A 25,941-nucleotide genomic window follows, 5' to 3' on the forward strand; every position below is an offset into this window, starting at 1 on the left:
TTCCCCCTGAGCTTCATGGTTATTTAGTTGAGCTTGAGGTTTGGACGTATGAGTTTTACTTTGTCCTTGAGTCAGGTGTCTCAGGTTGTTAGTTGTTTTGTTGTTATGTGCAAGTGGCAAACACGATCTGAGGATTGGAAGGAGGTTGCAGTGTAGTATGGGTAAGGGGGAGGAGCTTGGAGCTCGGATCTCTTTGCTTGGTATGCTGCCGGCCCGGATCCGTGTCGGATCTGTAACCCACAGGTTGCTGACAAATGAAGTTTACCTACTCAGATGGAACGTTATGGTGAGTACATAACTTCTTTTTTTGGTAGGGATGGCACGATCCATGCACCCTTGTAGGTGCTCATAGAATGCATTTGTAAAGGTTTCTGAATCTTGGGCAGCATTATCCTTTAGCATGGGGGCTGTGAAACTTACCACCTCTGTCTTAAGTAAGGTGAAGTTTGCTTTAGAAAAGTTTTTTACTGTGATTTCCTTAGTTGGGGGTGGTGGTGGGGTGTGGACATCCAGAGTGATTAGTTTATGGTCTGAACTAACCAGTGACGGGTTGACCTCCAGTGATGACCAGGTCCAATATGTTTTCACCTCTGGTAGGGGAGTTTACCAGCTGATCCAGGGTGTTTGAGTTGATGAATTCCAGGAAGTGCTGGGCCTGGGTGTTTGTACTGGAGTAGTTTTCCCAGTTAATGGTAGGATAATTGAAATTGCCCAATATCAGGGTGTTCGGTAGGACCTTCATGTTTTCCAGTGACTCCAGAAAGGTGGAGTGGTGGTCCTGGGTCATGGAGGGTGATCTGTAGCAGGCCACAATTTGCATTGCAGGTTTGCCCGATGTTAGTTGCACATGGATGATCTCAGAGGTATCATGCTGCGCCACTAACCTGGAGGTGTAGGTATCCTTGATGAATATGGATACACCCCCTCCTTTTGTGTTTCGGTCTGTGTTCTGCGGCCGAAATCTGTGGTACGGGTTGTAGCTGGGGTGCTCTCTGGAGCCTTGAACCAGGTTTCAGTTACTGCACAGATATCAACGTTCTCCATACTGAGGAGCGCTTCGAGCACGTGCATTTTGAGATTTAAACTCCTGGCATTGAGTAGCATAACCCTCAGTTTTTTGTTAATTGTGCTGTTTACAGAGGTGGGGTTGACTTTTGAGCCTTGCCTAAAAAATGGCCAAGGTATGCCCTGCAGGGACAGACCATCCAGGCCCCTATCCCAGGGCCAGCAGAGAAGCTAACAATGGACCACGTCCATCCCAAAGGCAGGGAGTTCTAAGCCAACCTTCTATGGCAAACATTCACAATGACTCCCCCTCCCCACTCTGCCCTCCCTTCACTCATCAAAAACTAGGAGGAAGGCTCTCCCTCTTCAAAGAAAATTGGCTTTCTGTAACAAAGGACCAGTGGGTCTTAAAGATAATTTTTCAGGGATACAAATTCTCTTTCAGCGAACTCCGAATTCCAAGAGGGTACCCGGACTTATGTCCAAATCAGTGGGCAGAGGCATTGAAACAGGTCCAAACTCTCATATCCCAGGGGGCAGTAGAACCTGTCCCCTCAGATCAAACAGGCAAAGGCTTTTACTCCAGACTATTCCTTGTTCCTAGAAAAGAGGGCACTTGGCGCCCCTACCTGGATCTATCCTTTCTGAACACCTCCCTGGTGGTCCCCAGATTCAGAATGTTAACCTTGCAGCAGCTGTTGCCTATGCTAACAAAAATTGCCTGGCTAGTGACCCTAGACTAAAAGATGTTTACCTCCACATCCTCATCAGGGAATCGTGCAGGAAATTCCTGCACTTCAGAACAGGATCACAACACTTTCAGTTCTCTGAGCTGCCCTTTGGCTTATCTACTGCACCCAGAGTATTCACTAAATGCTTGGCCCCGGCCATAGCATTCTGGAGACAGAGAAGTGTACAGCTTTACCCTTACCTGGATGACTGCCTCATTCAGGCAGAGTGCAAAGAAAAGCTGCCCCAAGACCTTCTCTTTGTGAAATCACTTCTAACTTCCCTAGGGTTCACCATCAACGAGAAGAAATCAAAGCAAAGCCCCACCAGGAAGATCATTTTATTGGGAGCAGTGCTAGACACAGCATCCCAAATGGCCTTCCTATCCCCAGAAAAGCACAGCTTCCTGCCTCTCTACTGTACCCATCTGGCTTCCAAAAGTCACCTCACTGCAAGGAAGTTCCTGCAAGCCCTGGATACATGGCATCTTGCATCCTTCTCATTCCTCTGGCCAGGCTTCACATGAGAAAACTTCAGTGGTATCTGAAGAACCTTTAGTGCCAGCACTGTCAGTCCCTAGAGACCTCTCTCCATCTGATCCCATGTATAAGGGCTGAGTTTCTCTGGTGGGCAGAGGCCTATGCCAAGAACAAGGGTCTTCTCTTCATCCTCTGCCCTACTGGCCAGATCATTGCCACAGATGCCTCAGACATTGCTTGGGGCACTCACCTAGCAGGCAGGTGCACCCAAGGTCTTTGGGATGCCCAACACCTTCACTTGCACATCAGTCAGAAAGGAATGATGGCAGTACAAAAGGCTCTGACATCTTTCAAACCCCATCTCAGGCCAGGGGTTCTCCTTATAAAAACAGACAACACCACAGTAATGTGGTATATCAACAAACGGGGGGAACAAATCTTTATCCCCTGTGCAGGTTAGCCAGGAGCCTCTGGCTTACAGCTGCCAAATGGGTCTACACCTAATTGCCCAATACATACCAGGGGTCAACAACACCCTGGCAGACCACCTAAGCAGAAACGTGCTGGACCCCTACAGCTTCACAGAGAAACCTTTTTGCAAATCACTCAGGAGTGGGGGACTCTGGAAGTGGATCTCTTTGCCTCGCACCTCAACCACCAGCTGTAAAAGTTCTGTACCAGGGAGTATCATCTCCTAGCGTGGAAGGTAGATGCCTTGACCTTCCCCTGGAACTCTCTCTTTTTGTATGTGGTCCCGCCCCTACCCCTTATTCCCAAGGTACTGATCAAAATAATGGAGGAGAGATCAAAGGCCGTCCTCATTGCTCTATATTGGCCCAGACAGCATTAGTGCCCCTTTCTGCACAGCCTGACCTTACAGCCCCCCGAGCAGCTTCCCCTGATCTCAAACCTTGTGACCCAGGTGAGGGGAAGATACTGCACCCAGACTTACGGACTCTCAATCTTGTAGCATGGCTTATACCTTAAAAGGTAGCAAAGAGTCCCTGTTAAGCAAACAGGTCCTAGACATTATCACAGAGGCCAGAACGCCCAGCACCAGAAAATCATACGCAGGGAAATGGAAAAGATTCTGCTCCTGGAACCAGTCCAAAGGGGCCAGTACCTTCCATCTTTTCATCCCTCTTATCTTGGATTACCTAGCCGAGTTCCTCAAAAGTGGCCTCTCTTTCTCCTCTATTAAAATACATGACTCAGCCACTTCTGCCCATTACGATTCAGACCCACCCCTCTTCTCTCATCCTTTGATTAAGCAATTCCTTAGAGGGGCTTCTAATATCATACTTCCCAGAACGATGCCCACACCACCCTGGGACCTGAATTATGTTTTAGAAAAACTAACCTTACCTCCTTTCAAAACTTCTGCTTCAACAGAATTGAAATACCTCTCTTGGAAGACTGACTTCCTACTGGCTATCACCTCAGCCAGAAGGGTATCAGAAATTCAGGCTCTCATGACTGTTGAGCCCTTCATCATTTTCCATGCAGACAGGGTCTCCCTGAGGAATTAACCCCTCCTTTATGCCCAAGGTGGTATCTGATGAGACCCTTAACCAGGTCATACACCTACCCACCTTCTTTCCCAACCCTCAAAACAAGGGGGAAAGAATTCTGCAGTCACTAGATGTGCACAGACAACTCAGATACTATCTGGGCCATACTAAACCATTCAGAAAAAACAGACCAACTACTTGTCAGCTTTGCCCCTCAGGCAGAGGGGAAGCCCATTGGCAAACAAACCATTTCCAAATGGATATCACACTGTATCCATTTCTGCTACAGACTACATGGGAAACCCCCCCCCCAAGTCTATCCATACCCGTTCTACTAGAACAGCCTCCACTTCCACAGCCTTCCTCAGAGGAGTCCCCACCAGGGACATCTTGGGAGCTGCGCACCTTGACCTCTGTCCATACCTTTACAAAGTATTACCACCTGCCTCTTTTTTCTAAGTCTAGGGCAGGGTTTGCCTCTGTGGTTCTGCAGGGCTTGCTGACCCATGTGTAGGGCTCTAACCTATCCTTCCAACCCTCTCCTTAGCTTTGGGAATGCTCCCACAGGTGATGACTGCAACAGTGAAACATGAAGAACATAGTACAGTTGTGTACACTTACCATAAATGTAGATGTTCGAGTGTACTCACTGTTGCAGTGCTGGTTTCCCTCCCTCCATTCCCCATATATCATCTTCCCCTAGGGGTACATAAGCTTCCCACAGTGTTTTTTAGAAACCAGGATCACTTTTCCTTATTTCCTTGTGCTTCTAATGCGTTAGGGCAAGAAAAAACGATGTAATGACGTCGACTGCCTTGCTTTATAGCACTGATGACCTGACATCAGACTACAGGCAACTGCAGCCGAAGCAAAAAAACATTGACTCTGGTATTCGGGTTAGCCAAGTGCTACCACAGCAGGGATAACCCACAGGTGATGATTGCAACAGTGAAACACGAAGAACATCAGCAACAACAAGGCTGTCCAAGGACAAGTCCGCTGGTCAGGTCCAAATATTCAACAAAAGCAAAAAGGGCAATTTAGGCAGGGGGACGAAAGGCGGCAGGAATGTTGAACTGGATGAAAACCAATACAGCATGGCTGTAGCATTATGAAAATACATAACTTTCATGTCTGATGTCTGTTTCCTCTGATTTAACCTTTGGGTAAGATTCCCAAGCTGGACACCGGAACCAAAGGATGTACAAGATCTGGAATGTACATCCAGCTTCCAGTGTGACTCAGGGTTATGAACAGCAGACCAAGTAGCTACAGCACATATCTCAATAGGAACTATACCCAAAAAGATATTAGAAGATGCCTTTATAGGCAGGATATTGCCCTGCTAGAATGAGCCTTTGGTTCGTTACGAAGGGACAATCCCAACTTCATACACAAACATTATACAGTAGAAAGCCACTTGGATGGAGTGACTTTTGATACTGCTTGACCAGTTTTAACTTTAGAGAAAACAATGAAAAGCTGATCAGACTTCCTAATATCTTTAGTTCTATGTAAATAAAACCTGTTGAAAAACATGTAACAACTGTAGAAAATACTCTCCTTTATTAGAAAATTTTGGTAAGAGCACTGGCAAGTTGATAGTCTAAGGTTTATTTCAGATGCCACCTTTGGGAGACGATTAAGATTTGTTCTTAAAGACACTGACTCCTCCAAAAAAAGGAAGCCAATCTGGTGGTCCTCTACCATAAACAAACTTTACAACAAAAGGAAGAAACTGTTGCAGAAAAGAGGAAAATCCCAGGATTCAAAAAACTCCCTTACTAGCCTCAGTAAGAAGCTGAGATCCCTCATAAAATCCTTCAAAGCTAGTTACGAAAATAAAATTGCCAAATATTCCAAAGACAACCACAAGGCATTCTATAACTATGTCAAGAATCTAAATGGCAATGCTCAGGTCTGCTCTGAGCTACAACAGAATGCATTAAATATACTGATCCCAAGGATATTGCCAATATCCTGGAAGATCAATTCAGTGCCAACTTCACCCCCCTCTTCACCCACTAAATAGCCCATTTCAATACCGGAAGATTGCCAAATTCCAGTAATAACGGCCACACAGGTAAAAAACGCACTCTCCAAAGCTAAGAATATAGCATCCATGGGACCAGATGACATCCTGGGCTGTGTAGTACATGAACTACAAAATGAACTGGCACCTCATCTAAGTGTCATGTTTAATCATAGCCTCACCTCAGGCTTCGTGCACACTGAGTGGCGCACAGCTACAGTTATCCCACTCCACAAGGGGGGATCCGCCTTGGATCCCAGAAACTACCGCACCATCAATCTGACGAGCCTGATCTGCAAGGCCATGGAATGTATTATCATGAAACTTATAAACACAGACATTGGCATCCTTCAAACACTGGACCCTACCCAATTTGGGTTTGTGAAGGGATGATCTTGTCTCCTGAACCTGACTGACTTCTTCAAATCAGTCTCCAGAGCCGTGGACGAGGATAAGGCGGTCCACACAGCCTATCTGGACCTCGCCAAGGCCTTTGACACCACCCCCCACTCTGGAATCATAGCTAGACTTACTAAGCTGGGCATTAATCCCTACGTCACTCAATGAGTTGCCAACTGGCTTACTGACGCAACCCACAATGTAAAAGTAGCCGACTCCAAATCCAGCTCCAGACAAGTGACAAGTGGAGTACCTCAGGGTTCAGTCCTGGGACCGTTCTTGTTTGGCATCTACTTCTCTAAAGTACAGGACAACATTAAGGGACTCTGGCTAAAAAAGTTCGCAAATGACTGCAAACTGGGAGCCATTATTGAATCCCCAAATGATGTGGATACTCTACAAAAGGGCCTTACAGAAACAGATTGGTGCCAGAGCCATGGGCTCAAGCTCAATGCCAATAAATATATAGTTATCCCCTTTAGGAAAAACATGTACCCGTGAATTACCACATAGGTGGCTGTACACTAAACACCGAAAGTGTGATAAGAGACTTAGGGACACAGGTGGACAGTGGTCTCACCTTCGATAACCACATTGCCACAATAGTCAGGAAATCCTTCTATGTGTCACACGTCATCACTAAGGGCTTTTCATCCAGAAAAAAGGAGTTCATTGTCCCACTGTACTCATCCCTCATTAGACCCATTATAGAATACAATGCCCCGTTTGGTATGGACCTCTCAAGACATCTGCAGCAACTGGAAAGGCCGCAGAAATACCTCACTAAAAGAATCACAGGCTTAAAGCAGATGCCCTATGCTGACCGCCTTAAAAAACTCCATCTGTACTCTGTCACGTATCATCTACTCAGAGGTGATCTCTACTTAACATACAAGGCCATGTCGAACCCAGAGCTGTTGGACATGCTACACTTAAAGAAATCTCAATCCCTCAGAGCCACACACTCCAGGGATCTAAACCTTGTCATCACAATAAACAAAACATGCTGGAGGGATAGGTTCCTGACCCAGAGACTCCTCAGACTCTGGAATAGACTGCCCATACATGTCAAGCAGAGCACCTCTTTGGCCCTCTTCAAAAAGAACCTTGATGATTGGATGGGAGAAAGGAAATTCACCCCGGGATCATGTCAGTCGCCCTGCTAGACAGGGGTCCAGGGAAGTAAATAGTGTGGGAAGAAATAGCCAGGGAATTGTTATGGCTAGGCTTGTATAGGCCCTAGGGCCGATAGCCTAGTACCAACCTATGAACCTGTGAACACTCTATGACCTGATGAAAGTCCAGAAAAGGAGGTTTACAGGATAAGGCCTGCATCTCCAAAATTTTATTTTAGTTGTGGACATGACCGCCACCAGAAAGAGTGTTTTCCAAGAAAGACATTTTAAGTCTACTGTGGCGGCAGGCTCAAAAGCAGCTTTTGTTAAAGCCTGAAGCATGACTGTAAAGTCCCAAGGGGGAGTCAGATTTCTAACTGGTGGTCTTAAAAGGAAGGTTCCCTTTAAAAAGAGTTCTGAAATCTTTACAGAAGCAATAGAAGCCTGATTTTGCCCAGTATGAAAATTGGAGATGCCTGCTAACTGCAGCGTAATGGTCGAGAAGCTGGATCCCATTTGAAAAAGCTGTATCAAGAAATCCAGAATGGATAGATGAAGGGGCTGAAAAAGGATCTAACTCTTTGGTAGAAACCCATGTGGTAAATCTTCTCCATTTACTGAGAGAAACTCTTCCTAGTATAAGGTTTCTGTGAAGCAACCAGGACCACTTTTCCTTATTTCCTTGTGCTTCTGATGGGTTAGGGCAAGAAAAACTGATGTAATGACATCGACTTCCTTGCTTTATAGCACTGACGACCTGACGTCAGACTACAGGCGACTGCAGCCGACGCAAAAAGCACTGACTCTGGTATTCAGGCCGGCCGAGGGCTACCACAGCAGGGATAACCCACAGGTGATGACTGCAACAGTGAATGCACTTGAAGATCTACATTTATGGTAAGTGTATGCAACTGTACATGTTCTACGTGTTTCACTGTTGCAGTCATTACATTTGGGTTATCCCTGCTAGGGTAGCCCTCGGCCAGCCCAAATACCAGAGACTTAGTATTTCTGCTTCGGTTGCTGCCGCTTGAGGACTGACATCAGGTTCAGTAGTATAAAGTAAGACAACTGATGCCATTACATCAGTCTTTCTTGCCATGGAGCCCGAACCAGAAGCAGTTTGCACGAATGCCAGTCAGCCGCTATCTGAGTTTTTGTCTACCGAATTTAAGTTGAAGTCTTCTAAAGCTAAGTACCCCATTGGGGATCCTTTTTTTCTTGCACTAACCGATGTCAGAAAAATGTAATAATTGTCTTGCCTGTGGAAAACAGATACCATACCGAGACTTCCACTCTTACTGCGTCACTTGTTTAGGCCCAGACCACGACATCCCTCGTTGTCGTTTCTGTGCTTTGTTCAACACCAGAACTATCTGTCGTTGGGCCCTAATTGTAGCTAGATATTTCCGCTTACAGTCCTCGAATTCCGATATGGCTTTGGTAAGCCATCTGACTACAGATCTTCCGAAAAAACATAAATATAAAGACAGACACAGACCACAGAGGTCCAAACCTACTGACAATGCTTCCATTAAGCTAATCGTCAGTTCTCCATTACTCAGTGAGGTGCTTTTGCAGCCCCTGATGCCCACTTCTCTTGATTCACAGGCCACTACCGAGACCCTTTCGGAGTCTGGTATGCCGCAGAACTCTTCTTCGACTAAGGATCCTGTGGTCGTCTCACCCTTGGATGGGTCTGGAGCCGCTGAGCAGGCACCGGCTTCCGAGGAAGGCCTTCACATTACCGAATCTCAACACAAACCGACGTCTTCTTTCGCGACTACCGTTCTTTCTAAAACTATTGAGTTTCTCAGGCCCAGGTACGAACCATACCCAAGAAATCGACGACCCACTTTCAGGCGTCTGCTACCTTACCTCAGTGTCAAATGCTTAAATTGGCAGAAGACATTATCATGCTGATCAGGGGAAGCCAAGCTACCCCCTCCAAAAGGAAAAGAGATCTGTCCCCTGTAGTTTTGTCTGAACAAGACTCAGCTGAATCTGATGCATATGAGTATGAAGACATGCAACCCCTCTCCACTTATGAGGATTCTGATGCAGAGGATTCGAACATTTCTTCAACCTCTCCCCCAGAGGATTTTTCCTTTGGGGAAACCCTGCATACTTTAAGGGAGCTTTTCGAGTGGTAGAGTCAGGACTACCCTCAGTCTAAAAAGAGACTCAGGGAATTCCTAGATCTGCCACAACACAGACACTTGGCCACCCCCCCCCCCCCCCCAGTCCTGAATCCAGCTTGACTCCTGATGCCCTTCCTCCTGCTCCCAGAAAACCAGACAGGTACTATAGAGTCCCTGATTCACTCAAATATTGTTTTAAAAATCCTACTGCTGACCCTGAGGTCATTTCTCAAGGGCCAAAAGGGATTAAAGCTACCTCTACTAAGAATCCCACCCCCTCAGACAAGGATTCCTGAGCATTGGACAGATGGGGTAAAAAAGTATACACCTCAAGCAAGCTACTCTTGCTGTCAGGGCACTAAATTGTCAGTTCCATATGCTGAAATTTCAGCAACATACCTTGGAATTCCTTAAACAAAAAATGGCTTCCTTTCCTGCTTGGGCAAAATCTAAAGATGTACAATAGTTAATGCATTCTGCAAGTCAAGTAACTAAACACACCTTGCACTGTGGTTTTGATACCCTAGAATCTGTCATTAGAAGGCATGCATGGCTTAAGGAACAGCCCTGACAGACCATGTCAAATCTAAATTGTTGGATGCCCCCTTGCACAAAGATAACTTATTTGGCACCAAAGCAGAAGAGGTCTTAAAAAAAGATGGAAGAAAAAGCAAAATCTATGCAAACAGTTAAGGATTCTTGCAGCTCAGCCCCCTAGGTTCAGCAGGCATTGTCCCTCCAAACACTCGTCCTTTCCTGCTCCCAGTAAACCAGCCCAGCCTAGGCCCCATGGAAGCAGACCCCCCCCCCCCCAGACAGCAGACCCAGGGAATGCAGAGATCTAAGCAGTGGACTACCTCCACTTCAGAACCAGGGAGTTCTAAGCCACCCTCTTATGGTAAAAACTCACAATGACTCACCTCCTCCACCCCCTTCCCTCTGCCCACCTTCACTTACCCCTAGGAAACTCTCCTTTCACTCAAGCACCTGGACCACCATTACCAAGGACCACTGGGTTCTGAACATTATGTCTCAGGGATACAAATTTTCCTTCCACACCCTTCCAACCCCAAAGGGTTCCCAGATCTACCTCCAAATCAGTGGGGAGAGGCACAAAAGCAAATCCTTCCCTGCTCTCTACTCCAGACTTTTTCTGGTGCCCAGAAAAGAGGGCACCTGGCACCCCATCCTTGATCTATCCATTCTAAACACTTTCCTGGTGATCCCAAAATTCAAAATGCTCACCCTCCAGCAGCTGCTACCCATGCTCTCCAAGGATGCTTGGCTAGCCACCCTAGACCTAAAAGAGGCTTACCTCCACATTCCTATCAGGGAATCATGCAGGAAATTTCTCCGTGGAAATTTCTCTGCTTCAGGGCGGGATCTCAACACTTTCAGTTCTCTGCACTTCCCTTTGGCTTATCTACTGCTCCCAGAGTTTTCACAAAATGCCTGGCTCCGGCCATTGCCTTTTGCAGACAAAGAAATATTCAGATTTACCCATCCTTAGACGACTGCCTTATTCAGGCAGACAGCCAGGAAAAGCTGCTCAAGCACCTGGCCTTTGTAAAGGCTGTACTAACCTACCTAGGGTACACAATCAATCCAAACAGGTGCCCACCCAAAGGATAATCTTCCTGGGTGCAAGTCTGGACACAGCATCCCAGATGGCATACCTTATTCCAGAGAAACAAATCTTCATGACAATGTACTTCTCTCAACTAGCCACCAGGCCCCAGCTAACTGCAAGGAAGATCCTGCAAGCTCTGGGGTTCATGGCATCTTGCATAGTACTCATTCCATATGCCAGACTGCATATGAGGAAACTTCAGTGGTACCTAAAGAGCCTTTGGTGCCAACACTCACAAGACCTGGAAACTCTTCTACTTATAATTCCTTGCCTCAGAAAAGATTTTCTTTGGTGGGCAGCAGCATGCGCCCACAGCAAGGGAATGCCTTTCTCCCACCCCCTGCTGCCCAGACCCTCACCACAGATGCATCAGACTACACTTGGGGTGCACACCTGGACGGCAGGTGCATACAGGGCCAATGGAGCCCACAGCAAATCCCTCTGCACATCATTCAAATGGAGATGATGGCTTTGCAGCACGCCTTGATAGCTTTCAAGTCCCTTCTCTCTCCAGTGGCTCTCCTGATCAAAACAGACAGCACCATTGTGATGTGGTACATCAACAAGCAGGGAGGGACTCATTCCTACTCTCTTTGCAGGCTGGCCGTGACCCTTTGGCACACAGCCTCTGCCATGCAACTACACCTGTTAGCACAATACCTACCAGGCTATCTCAACTCTCTGTCAGACCAATTAAGCAAAAATCTTCTGGACCCACACGAGTGGCAACTCAACAGAAGTACCTTCACCCTAATAACTCAAAAATGGGGAACCCCGAAGGTCGACCTCTTTGCCTCCCACACCAACCATCAGCTCAGCAAATTCTGCACCAGGAAGCATCACTGCATGGCTTGGAAAGTGGATGCCCTGTCCTTCCCCTGGGTCAATATATCAGTCTATGCCTTTCCTCCCCTACCACTCATCCCCAGGGTACTGCTCAAAATAAGGGAGGAAAAACCAAGGACCATTCTTATAGCTCCAGATTGGCCCTGGCAGCACTGGTACCCCTTGCTGCGCAGCCTGTCCCCGCTACCACCATGGCATCCTCCTCAGATTCCAAACCTCCTAACCCAAAGGGAAGGGGAATTCATGGATCCCCAATTGCAGACACTCAATTTGGCAGCTTGGCTTATTCCCTAACCCCAAAGCAATCTGTCAGTCTCAGTAAACAGGTTCTGGATGTTATCCTGTAGGCCAGACGCCCTAGCACCAGAAAGTCTTATGCTGATAAATTGAAAAGGTTCTGCACCTGGATCCAGGCTAAGGGAGCCAATATGCCACAGCCCTCCCTCTCATCCTAGATTACTTAGCTGACCTACTACACAGTGGTCTCTCTTTGTCCTCTATAAAAATTCATGCCTCTGCTATTTCTGCTCATTTTCCCACTGAGCAGTCCCTTTTCTCACACCCTCTGATCAAACAGTTCCTAAGAGGGTCTAGCAACTTGAGGCCACCTAGAAGGGCACCAACACCAGCTTGGGACCTTAACTTCGTTTTGGAAAAGCTCACACTGCCCCCTTTCGAACCAGCTTCTTCTGCAGAGCTAACATTTTTCTTCTGCAAGATAGTATTCCTTCTGGCCATCACTTCATCCAGAAGAGTCTCTGAGCTGCAAGCACTCATAGCTGTGGAACCCTTCATCATCTTCCATGCAGACAGGGTATCCCTCAAAACTAACCCATCCTTCATGCCCAAGGTGGTGTCCAGTGTGGCTCTCAACCAAATCATTCATTTGCCCACCTTTTTTCCTAATCCCCAGAACAAGTGGGGAAAGGATTCTTCACTCTCTAGATGTGCACAGACAGCTCAAATTCTATCTAGGCAGGATTAAATCCTTCAGAATGTCTGATCAATTGCTGGTTAGCTTTGCTACAGGGGCAGAAGGCAAAGCCATCTCCAAACAAACCATTTTCAAATGGATAGCACATTGCATCCATTTCTGCTACAAACAGCATGGAAAGCCTCCCTCCAAGGCGGTCAGGATACACTCCACCAGAGCATCCTCCACCTCTGCAGCTTTTCTCAGAGGAGTCCCCACCAAGGACATCCTGGATGCTGCCACCTGGACTTCTGTTCACACTTTTACCAAGCATTACCACCTGCCTCTCTTCTCCAAATCCAGGGCAGGGTTTGCCTCTGCAATCTTGCAGAGGATCCTAGCCAGCCCCTAGTTTCATTGACTGCCGCCACCCTTTTCCTCAGCTTTGGGAATCAGCCCAAATGTGATGACTGCAACAGTGAAACACGAAGAACATAGTACAGTTGTGTACACTTACCATAAATGTAGATGTTCAAGTGTATTCACTGTTGCAGTCCAGGTTACCCTCCCTCCATCCCCTTTTCTTCTCCTTCTACTTTTATTACCATTCTAACTTGTTCTCCTTCCTTATAAGGGACATATTGGTATTTATTTTTCACTGGTGGGGTTTCTTCCATCAGAACATGGCCTCCTATTTGGGGGCTCCTGACAGGGTAGGGCAAGAAAAACTGATGTAATGGTGTCGGCTGCCTTACTTTATACTACTGACGACCTGACATCAGTCCTCAAGCGACAACAACTGACGCAGAAATACTAAGTCTCTGGTATTCGGGCCGGCCGAGGGCTACCCTGGCAGGGCTAACCCAAATGTGATGACTGCAACAGTGAATACACTCGAACATCTGCACTTATGGTAAGTGTACACAACTGTACTTTTCTTGTGCTTACCTTCATGAGGGGAGTGTCTTGTTGCTAAGAACTGTGTTCTGTTTGTCACAATTTTTTGTCTCACCTCCTGAAATATGAAAACTCAGCTATGAGGGTGTTCACATTAACACTATGCCTTTGACAGAAAATCATGCTATCATATGCTTTCCCCCCTTTTACTTGACTGGCTTACAGATATAGGAACTTGCAGTGTTGGAGTTTGTTTTCCTTTTCTTTGGTTTATGATTCCTCTGAGTTTAACAAAATATAGGCAGTTACAGTGTCTGCCATTAACTATACTGCAGACATAAGTATCTGTATGCTTTTTTTGTATTGGCAAACATGATGTTTTAAATGCCTTTAAAGAAGAGTTCAGTCATAATAATTGTGACACAAATCTGCTGAGTGTTTTTTATATAGCAGGGATGCACATATTCTGTTATGAGAAACATACTATCTTGCCATATGTCAAAAGTGTCAAGTCAGTGTTGTTGAGGCAAGTGTTTTGAATGGCAAACTGTGTGTGTTATGTATTTGTGAATGGTGTTTGAGTACATGTTTCAGGAGTAGTGTAAATGCTGAGCTAAATGTACATGTGAACATTTTGTGAATGCAGAATGAATAGTGTGACTGCTTGGATGACACATGCTATAACATCAGCAAACTCATACAACAGTTGAACTGTTTATTTTGTGGCAGTGAAAACTTCCATTAATGCATGTGTTGGGAATGTGACAGTATGCAGAGATTTGCTCCTGGATAAAGCTGTGTGTGCGTGAATGAGTGGTGGGTTTATGTAGTGTATTGCATTCATGTCTTCAGTGTGTCCATATAGGGTGCATGTAGGTTTTGTCAAACAGTTTAGTATGGCAAGCATTGATGGGTAGGAATAGTTTTCTCAGCAAAATAGGTGGACTGGACACTCTAAATTGTGCCTAGGCATGTGTGTGTGCGTGTGTGCCTTCTGTGGAAAGCTGGGCACCGAGCTGGCAACTCGACACCATAAAACTCCACTGCCAATCATGAGCGGACAGGTGATCTGCTTTGGCGACCCCTAACCGGGAAAAGCCGAAAGAAGAAGAAGACATGATAATCTATTATACATAGTAATCTGATGCAACTGCTTATATGTCTTTTGGCAATAAAGCACTTTGCCACTTTCTGTTGCTGTCCTTTTTTTTTCCACAAATCGAAACAGAAAAATCACTCTTTGACTTGTATTTATACCGATCAACCTCTTAAAGTAAGAAATCTGGACAAAGCCATAAATAATAGAGGGCGGCACAGTGGTTCAGCGGTTAACGTTGTCACCTCACAGCAAGAGGTTCTTCAGTTCGATTCTCGGCTGGGGTGCCTTCTGTGTGGAGTTTGCATGCTCTCCCTGTGTTTGCGTGGGTTTCCTCTGGGTACTCCGGTTTCCTCCCACATGCCAAAGGCATGCATCTGGAGCATTTCTCCCCAGGCCTCCACTGAAAACAGGCTCTGTGGAACCTAGTCAAACATTCCTGGTCAACAAATGAAAAATAAGTAATAGGGGGACAAAGGTCCAAAAATAGGTACACTTTTAAAGTATTGCTCTTACAAATTTAGAAAATTGATAGAATAACAGGTTTTGCAGTGCCATGAATTTCCTGAATGGTATGAAGTCTGAAACTCAGATGTCTGTCTTTATTTTCTGACTTCAACCCTCAATGATTTGCCCACAAACTACAATTTTATGAGAAAAAGACCAAAAATGTAAGGCAAAAATCATGGACAGTCTTTGAAACTCTATACAGTTGAGAGGTATGCTAGTAGTATCTCTTAGAGTTTCCACAGTAAGACAGTCTAGCTGAAAACCACTGCTGCAGTGCTAGGATGCGATACATAAATTAAATGTACAAACTTGTTCTTTTAGATGAGTGCATGCTTTCCAGTATTTGGTGTGTATGATCATATCTCAACAAATATTTGTTTTGTCCTGAGACAGTTTTCATGTCAGATCGCTGAAGTGTAAATCGTATGCATAATTCAAGACTCTGGCATCCAGTGTAAGCCTTAACATGTTGTCTTTTTCCCCTCAGGTCCCATCAGCAGTATTCTTGTTAACAAATATGGCAGTCGGCCAATCATGATTGCTGGAGGATGTCTTTCTGGGAGTGGCTTGATCGCAGCCTCCTTCTGTAATACAGTACAAGAGCTGTACTTTTGCATAGGGGTTATTGGAGGTAATTATAAGTTGAGAACCAAAGCAAACATCATGCTGCACTGTACTAGCAAACACAGCCTTAATCTGTAAACATTCCTCTGTAGAAAAGCAGTTTGGGAAGATGGGATTCACTGTTTTAAAAGTTGCATTTTGGGAATAATTTCAGTGTTTTTGTGTAACTATGGTCAGGTATTTTGCCTGCCTTTATCTACATTATCTGCTTTCCAAAATATATTTTTCTCAGGTAGTTATTTCTTTGAGAGTTTGTTGAATAATGTTATCCAAACTCCAAAATTAGTATTTGCTCACCTTTGATTAACAGTTAGAGGAAACCCTGTTATGTTCATGGTTGCTAAGTTTTTACTGTAACATAATTCATTTTTTTCTGTCTTACAAAATGACGTTTTCATAATTAATGACAGGTGAGAGTGCTTTATGCAAATTAGGAGTAGGCTAAGTAAAACATTAGAAGGCAGGATTATAAACAAAATGGTTAAGCATTGTGACACCCTGTCCCTGTTCATGTTGATAGGGAAAATTAGCTCTGCACATTTTTTTCCAGACGACAATTTGTTTTGTTTTCCTTTTACCCTGTGGGCTTCTCTTCTGTGGGTAGCTTCTTCTTTATGCCAAGTTGCATTTGCTCTAGCCGTTTAGCTTACTGACAAAACACAGACATCCATCTGTTAGCATTGTAAAGCATAAATAAAAAAAGGGAAGAATGTTAGGCTGATCTGTAAATACGTATCCATGATTGCAATGAGCATAGACAAGGATCAGGTGAGAAATCCTGACATTTTTGTCATGTCTGTACTGCATTGTTTTTCGTAGGTGTTATTACCCATGTGCCAACTGCCCATCAGCTTACTCCTGATTCATCCATTTCTCTGTCCACAGAGATCTGAGTAATAGTGCCATCCACCAGTTAGCCAGAGAGGGTGTTTTTTTTATCAGGCCTTTGGGCTGCCTGCATGGCAGCATGACATACGTTAAAGTCCCGCAAGTGGCACCCTAGTGATACAAGCATACCACTCTGTATTTGTGAGATTCTGGCTACTGTGCAGTTTGGTGCACATCTATGTCTTGGACGTCATGGTTAGATTCTACAAAACTTGTTCCCATGGGATGCAAGTCATGCAGAAGTCATGCAGTAGCTCAGGCTTCCTTTCCGCACCTTGGAGCATCACATGGTTAGTCCCATTCTCCCCAACTAGCCCCTGCAGTGCCCAGCATGGTAACCAGTCTTGAGTTATCTGTGTCTCAGTCCAGGCTTTGCTTCAGTGTGCCCCAGAGGTGGCATGCATCCATACTGTATTACTAGGAGTATCATCCCACAGTAAAGACCTGTGTATGTTATTTTAACAGTTGTTTAGCAGTGAATTATAACTTTTTCCTTGTATTTGCTTTGTATTTACAAAAGTAGCATTTGTAGTGTGTATACTCATTTTTAAATATCTTTAACATTTTATTCTGTGTTTTCTCCCCTTAGGTCTGGGATTGGCATTTAACTTAAATCCAGCTTTGACAATGATTGGCAAATATTTTTACAAAAAGCGGCCAATTGCCAATGGACTTGCAATGGCAGGAAGCCCAGTTTTTCTGTCTACACTGGCACCCTTGAATCAGTACCTATATGACACCTTCAGCTGGAGGGGAAGCTTCCTAATTTTGGGGGGCCTTCTGTTGAACTGCTGTGTTGCAGGGTCTCTAATGAGACCTATTGGTCCAAAACCACAGAAAGAAACAAAAGATTCAGAAAAGGGACAAAAAGGAGAAAAGAAAGACAATGGTGCTGGGGATGCAACTACAGATTTAATCTCAGGGAAACCAAAAGAAAAAAAGTCATGCCTCCAGACTGTTTCAAAATTCCTGGACATAACTCTTTTTACACACAGAGGTTTTCTACTGTATCTTTTGGGCAACGTTGTTATGTTTTTTGGATTGTTTACTCCATTAGTCTTTCTCAGTAATTATGCCAAGAGCAAAAAAATCCCCAATGAGTCTGCTGCTTTCCTGCTTTCAATCTTGGCTTTCGTAGACATGGTGGCAAGGCCGTCTATGGGACTTGTGGCTAATACTAAGTTTGTAAGACCAAGAATCCAGTACTACTTTGCCCTCTCCATCCTGTATAATGGAGTATGCCACTTGTTCGCTCCCCTCTCAACCAACTATGTTGGCTTTTGTATCTATGCTGGCTTCTTTGGATTTGCATTTGGGTGGCTGAGCTCTGTACTGTTTGAAACACTAATGGACTTGGTTGGAGCACAAAGATTTTCCAGTGCAGTGGGATTAGTAACAATTATAGAATGCGGCCCAGTGCTTTTGGGACCTCCATTATTAGGTAATGTTTACCTTTATTTATGCTTACTTTCATTGAGTATAAGTGCAGTACAGCATCAACTGAAAAATGTAGTCATTTTGTATTTTTTAAGGGAAGATAATCCAAATGGCCTTTTAATGGCAGAGATCTGGCCCCATAAATTTAACTTTTATTTTTGAAATGCTTTTAATAGCTTAGAATGTGTAGCACTGGGGATAGTGTGCACTTCCATTAATGCTACTATCTACATTGTTTGGAGCTGCACCTTTTTTTTTTTTTTTTGTATTTTAAGTCTGATGGAGTTGGACTTGTGGCTGAGAAAATGGAACCATATGGTGCCTATATTGCTTAAAATCACATCACTCCACAACATTTAAAAAAGTAAAAGCACCACAGTTAAAGTGCCACTCATTAAGGGCCAGAATCAGTTTGCTGAAGAGTAATGTTCAGTTGTCTTTCTTTACTAGGAATTTACAGAACTGTGCTGAAAGTGGCAGTAATGAGCATATAATTTAGTTAACGGTAGCAGTTGTTTAGTTGCAGGTTTGTAAAAATGACCAGATTTGTGATTTAAAGAATATAGAACTGCAGTGTTGCTGATTGGCTAGGTCACTGAGCTATGAGAATGGCAACAGCAAGTCAACAGCTGATGTGAAAGGAGGTGGAGGAGTGGAGGAGAAGAGCAGAGTGGCTCTGTGGGTAAAGGCCTGTACCTTCCAGCTGCAACATCTGGTGTTCAGTCCTAGCATACAACCCTTGTACCTGCATAGGTTTTGTCAGTGTTTTTTTTCATTTACCTCCCAAAAATATGCTGCTTAATTTCTTACCTTAAAAATGTACACAAAATTAACATTTTTGTTTTTCTCATTCTAAATTGAAGCCAGAAATGGACAAATAGATTAATTTGCTTTACTTATCCAGTTGACAAACAGGCAACAAAAAGTGGTAGCACTGCTGATCACAAATGACATGATGCTGATTATTTTGCCTTCCTTCTGGTCCTGTCCTCAAGACATCATTTTTTAATAATACTTGCAGGGGTTTACTATCAAATGACTGAAAATATAAAGACTGAATCCCCAAAAGACTGAAAATTCAAAATATTGAATGATGGAATTTGCCCCTTCTCCACTGTTGTGTGATCTTGGACTTGGTATATATATTTAGCGGGGAGGGGGGTATAGCCCCCCACATGAGGGGAGCAGGGGGGCTTGCCTCTTGAATAAATAATGTATTCAATATTTTGAATTTTCAGTCTTTTTGGGATTCAGTCATTTGATAGTAAACCCCTGCAGTATTATTAAAAAGTGATGTCTTGAGGACAGGTAACTTGTCACCATGTTTAAGCACTGCATGACTGATATGTACAGTTTGTCTCAGATGTAACTGTAGCTATTTTGTCATAGTTATTTGGGGAACTGTATCACGCTGCTTTGTGTTGTCATTTGGGATGTGTAGATCCTCAGAGACTGTTGCAGCCTGGATGACAGCCGGAACCAAAAAAACAGTAGTTACAAACAGTTCTAGCAGGGTTAGTACCACATCTGCAGTAGGAACAGGTGGCTGTTCCTCTGGTTGACGTTTCATTTTCGTCTTCACTACCATTGTCTGCTCAGCGTAAAGTTTTCTGAAGTCTATTGAATGTCTGAGAAAAACATTTACTTTCATTCTCATTTATTAAGAAAAATGTTACGCATGAGGGACCCATGAAGAATTTACTGTAAGCAGGGTTACTGGGTTATGTCAATGAGATATAAGAAATAACACTAACATTAGTGTTCAAGACTGGGAGAGAGTACAGATCTCTGGCTTCGTCTTTCTTCCTGACTCCTCGGCTGCATATTTCTTGTTTATGCATTACATATTATTAGTTGGGTTAACCTATGTGGGACAGGTATTTTTTTCTGTGGAAAACTAAGATATAACTCTTAATATCCAACAAATATAAACATAGTATAGTTAATACAGATGCACACTGATCAATATTAGTTTTTCATAAACCACACCACTAAATCGAAAGAGATGAAAAGAAACACTGTTGACCAGTTTATCAAAACACTTAATGAAGATGTACAAAACACAGGAAGAAACAATTTAAACACTGTAACACTCCTAGTTGTATGAGTTAACACTCATTATACCTTCTTGCCGTAAAGAAGTCTGGGTCTATATTAAATCAATGAACGCTTAACAAAACGAACGCTGATTTATCGACCCCATGTTAGCAAAAGCTTACAATCCCAAACACTCGGAACAGAGATTTTTTTTTCCCAGGGGAAAAAAATTGCAGTTCCTTAAAAAAAGAAATAATAATAAAAATAAAAACATCAAAACATTACATAAATTGGGGGGCTTTGCCCCCCACATCAACACCCCCCCCGATGTGGGGGGGGGTGCTCCCCACACCCTCCTACTTAAATATACCAACTCCAAGATTGCACTACAGTGATGAAAACAGCAAAGTAATGGAGGCAGTCAATCGATTTCTTTCCCAGGGAAAGAAATCGCTTATATGCAGTTTCGCTATTTTGCTGTTTCGTGCTTTCAAGTTCGATCAAGACGCATTCTAAGGATTGTGTCTTTGATTATATAATAGGAACCCAAGAAATCCTTATAAGTAACATTTCATACCCGAGCTGTAACCCTAAATTAACTGACTTTGGCATATGCTGCAAGAAGGACAACTAATGTCTGGCGTTTTGAATTTTTAGCTTATCATTTAATCTAATAAATAGTAATGTCTTTCGGCTTTTCCCAGTTAGGGGTCGCCACAGCAGAACTCCGGTCCGCTAATGATTGGCAGTGGATTTTTACGATGCCGAGTTGCCAGCCTGACGCCCTACTTTCAAAGAAGGCACACTCTTTCACACACGCACCTACCTTCATGTCTTTAAACGTCACTCGACCGTGGGGAGGACATGCAGACTCCACACAGCAAGTGCTCCAGCTGAGAATCGAATGGGAGAACCTCTTGCTACGAGGCGACAAAGCTAACTACTGCACCACCACCATAATAAATGATCAAGCAGAACATGCAGGCTTCAAACACACACAATTGCTGGATGTCTAGGTTGAACTCCAGACCCTGGTGTTGCAACACTGACCCTCTTCAAGAGAAATATTGATGAGTGGATGGGAAATAGAAAGTTCACCCCAAGGATCACTCCAGTGGCTCTGCTTGATAGAGGCACTGGGAACTAATGTCGGGCGGCACAATGCCAGGGCACTTCTATGGGCTAGGCTTGTAAAGGCTCCAGAGCCATTAGCCTAGTACACACCTATGAACCTATGAAATGAATGAGCTGCTGTGTTATGGTACCGCATCTAGGTGTATGAGCTTAAGGAAATGTATTTAATACACTTCACTTACTCATTTGTGCTATTTCTTACACATATGAGACTTCTCTTGCATTGTCATCATGCAGAAACACAGTTAATTTGTATATTGAATTACTAAACTTTAGTTCATGTAATTATCTTTTGTAGTTAAACAACATAATTTATAATCTTAACCAGTAAAGAGAATGACAACACTTTAGCACACATCAGAGCCAACAAGCACTTACTGTTTTTAAATTCATCCTTCTGTGTTCGAATAGAACAGAAAATGCACTTGAAGTTTGAACACGTACACATTTTCATAGTTTTACTGAGCTGTAGATTGTTTCCTAATATTTTATTATTTTATTTTACATTTGTTTACCAGGAAAGTCCAACTGGACACATGTCCTTTTTCAGGGGAGGCCCTTGGAGAAAAACTCCACATTGAACAACAGAAATACAATATATCAGTAGTATACATAGGACAGAGAAGTTAGAAAACTAGCTAAGAACAGTTTGGACAATCAGCTATACAAAGGCTAATTAAGGGATTACTATGTATAGATAATACAAGATGAGTTTATACCAAATCAATAAGAAACAAAAGATTAAACATAAATAGAGAGACATTACATCATTATACATTTCTGTGTAAATAAGTAGAGGGACCAATATGACATTATAGTTCTGAATATAGTTTACAAATTAAAATGCCTAGTCAATATGTCATTAGCTGTTTAATAGTATAGTCTTGTATAATGTTAGTATGCAGAGAGGCATGGGTAGTAGAATGGACAGAAGGAAATGGTTATTCAGTAAGTGAAGTAATGATAGTAGCATTGTCAGAGGAAAGGTTCATAGATTAGTACTAAGCTAATCACCCTTCTGAGCCATTTTAAGCCTAGCCAATTGTTATTTGTGAGACTCAAACCCTGCACCTTGTGTTTACAAGGCAAACATGTTAACCACTAGGCCACCCTCCCAACCCCTTTGAAAGATTAGTCAGGAGTAGAACAAGGACACATCCATTTATTTAATAAGTGTTTTTTAGTGTTGCTTTAAACTGGGCTAGTAATGTAATAGTTGTAATGTTTTCCAGTGTCTTAGACTATCCCCACAATATCTTTTCTTTCCTCTACGTATGTATCAAATTGTTTAAAATTTTGCATTGTTTGTAATCAAGCAGTCTGGGTTAATGAACTAAAATATTCTCCAAGTTGAAATTGTCCCAGTAGCCAGTAACAGTTATTTTAAGTAGAGCTGTAAACTTTGCTCTAAAAATTAAGCCCAGTTCCAGAACTAATTGGGGGGGGGGGGTGCAGTAAGCTGTTTAGACTATAATGGTCGGATAAGTCTTAGGCACTCCTTGTAAATAATTTTTCTGTATTTCTTCATAGACCACTTTGAAATCACCTTTAATCTCTTGTAGTATATAGGGTACAAATTTAGTTATGAAGATGTTCTAGAAGTATTTAGGCATTCATTTTTCTGGTCATGTTTCAGTGCAGTTTATGTTGGTGACAGCATTTAGCCTGAACTTCAAGACGATTTTAACCATTGGAACAGTAACCTAAGGATCCCGAGATCTGAGGAATGTAGAGTATAAACACTAGGCTAACTTGTTAGTTTAACAAGAAAAAAACATTGTATGCATTCTAAAAATCATGTTCTCACCTATTAATATTCCCAGCAAACATTCACATTTTTCAATATACATAAACACATAGGTATATGATATCCTGTGATAACTTGCTGTCATTTTATTGGCAGGTTTTGTACAGCACACACACAACTTGATATATTCACCTTCAAAAACACAAGTTAAATAAAAATGGTATGGCATTTAAATGTAGAGAATAGAACTCAAAGATGTTACTGGTCCAGTAGCACCATCCAGCCACCAGCACTTGTAGGATCATAGGGTCATGGGAGATTACTAGGCTGTCGACCTAGAGGTCATTTCAAGCTTAGCCATTTCATCCCAATGTAATACCATAGAAATGCTAGTCAGTACCCAAGATTGCTTTTAGTGATGACTGCCTACGTCCAGGAGGGTTGTGGGCTCTATCTCTAGTAAGAATTTATGGTACCCCATCCACTCTTCCAGGTTCCTCTCAAACAGTGTCATAGAGGTGCTCTGCTTCACATGAATTGACAGCCAGTTCCAAAGAAGTGGCAGTCGCTGGGAGAGAAATCTATCCTTCCAGCATGTCCTATTTAAGTCGCAGGCCATATTTAGGTGCCTGGAATGGGCAGTCCTAGTCCCGTTTGATTTACAGATATGCAGCAGGTTCATTAGGTTTGGGTCTTGGATTGCTCTGTAGGCCAGGCATAAGTCTCCCCTAAGAAGTCTGTATGAAATGGAGTATATTGACAGGAACTTTAGTCAGTCGGTGTAAGGCACATCTGGAGCCCCTTGATCTTCTTTGTTAGAAACCTCTGAGGTCTTCTGCAGGTGCTTGGTATGGTACATGCAAAACAGGGAATTGTGTTCTGCATCAACTCACTATCTTCTTTTGGTCAGCCAAGATGTGTCAAATATAGATCAAACCATGTCCTTTAATTTATATACAGAAAGTGCATTTAAATGTTGGCACTCATAATGTCGATTGCTGACAGACTGAAAAAAAAGACTGAAAAGAACAAAGAAGACAAGCCCCCCTTCACGTCTAATATTGGGGTAAGCTCTCATGCCCTCTGAGCTTATATATACCAACTCCAAGATCAACATACTTTGGAGAAAAGGGAATATTCTGGGAAGTGGCCGTTTCAGACTTGGTATATTTAAGTTAATTTTTCATTCAGTCTGTCTGTTTTGTGACTTGCTCTGATTGTCCAGTATACATTACATTACAAGTTAAATGGTAACTGTTTAGCTGTAGACCTATTCTTGCCAAATCTGCATCAGTATAAACTGGAAAAAGTTTTCTTAAGAATACTGAAAAACATGACCACAGCACAGTGTTTCACAACCTTGGAGATGATTTAGTGAAGTGTGATGGATGTGTAGTGTGTAAATTTAACATGTATACCTCAAAGGTTGCAGTTTGAAATTTTTATAATGCAAGTGTTTTTCAGGACAATAGGAACATTTGAAATCCTAGTTTTAAAGGAGACTGTCAGGAATTGTACAGTTTGCCTATAATGTTTAAATCATGTTAGGACCCCAGGTCCCTTTTCAGCCTTTACATGGATGGTTTCCTCTAACTGGTGGTTCAAATGATGAGCATTTGGCATGTGAACCAGTAATACTGAGTATAGGATATCAGATACTGTTATTGTAAACCTGCAGGTAGAGCATTTTGCTTTGTTGTCCTTTGTCTCCTAAGTTAATTATAAAATAGGCATCACATTTTTGTAGCCATCTCATATTCTCCCTGTTGAATGAGTAAGTATAAATGGCAGTTTGCTGTATGTTGAAAGCATGTTGTCTTAGGAGACTAGGTTAGTCCCACTAGGCTAGTGGCCTTTTTAAAAGGCAGACCAAGGTTGTATTTATACTGCTAGCAGAACTTCCCCTACATTTTTTTCAGCAGGTGCCATGGGATCTTTTACATCCACCTGAGCTACCAGCAATTCAAGCAGATGAGATCTTGGTTTAATGTCTCATCTGAAGGAAGATATCAGTAGTGCAGCACCCCTCTTATGCTGCACTGCAGTGTCACCATGATATTGTCAGTAGTGCAGCACCCCTCTTATGCTGCACTGCAGTGTCAACATGATACTATCAGTAGGGCAGCACCCGTCTTATGATGCTTTACAGTGTCGGCATGCTATCAGTAGTGCAGCACCCCTCTTATGCTGCATTGCAGTGTTGGCATGATACTAACAGTAGTGCAGCACCCCTTTTATGCTGCACTGCAGTGTTGGCATGATTCTGTCAGTAGTGCAGCACCTTTCTTATACTGCACTGCAGTGTTGGCATGATACTGTCAGTAGTGCAGCGTCCCTGTTATCCTGCACTGCAATGTTGGCAATCCATCTAGCTGGGTGTGGGAATAGAACCTTCTGCACTAAAGGCAGGTGTGCTACCTGTTGTGCCACTGACACTGCTGTCTTTATTCAGTCATATTTTTTTCAACAACCATATATCTTTTTTCTGATGTTAGAAAGTAATAATCTTTTAATGGGAGCTACATTACAATAGTTTCACAACTGTATTCCAGACAATTTTCATCTTCCTTCTGACTCGTGCATAGTGTTTGTCACAGTATTCAGAAATAACTTGGTTGCTGTCAAGGATCAGTACAACTTCTCCTTACTGGATACTTATAAACCACCAGTAAGATGAGTGCAGGTATAATCACTTTTTTTCTAAAGGTGGTAAAAAGTCACATCCGATTTTTATTATTCCAGTTTGATAAGGCTGCAGAAAGTATCTATTA

At 43.2% G+C, this 25,941-nt stretch overlaps 1 protein-coding gene across 3 annotated transcripts in view; it reads left to right on the top strand.

The window, feature by feature from the left end:
- The window catches only part of SLC16A1 (solute carrier family 16 member 1), a 633,088-nt gene that overhangs the window by 591,236 nt on the left and 15,911 nt on the right, over positions 1-25,941 (top strand). For all 3 annotated transcript variants that reach the window (XM_044076944.1, XM_044076945.1, XM_044076946.1), the window contains 2 exons: positions 15,791-15,934; positions 17,405-18,256. In XM_044076944.1, coding sequence (XP_043932879.1) covers positions 15,791-15,934; positions 17,405-18,256 — 996 coding nt within the window. The remainder of the gene's footprint in view (positions 1-15,790; positions 15,935-17,404; positions 18,257-25,941) is intronic.

Source organism: Protopterus annectens, chromosome 7.part0, assembly GCF_019279795.1.
Source record: "Protopterus annectens isolate FY-2018-M chromosome 7.part0, PAN1.0, whole genome shotgun sequence".
In the NCBI taxonomy this organism is placed as follows: domain Eukaryota; kingdom Metazoa; phylum Chordata; order Ceratodontiformes; family Protopteridae; genus Protopterus; species Protopterus annectens.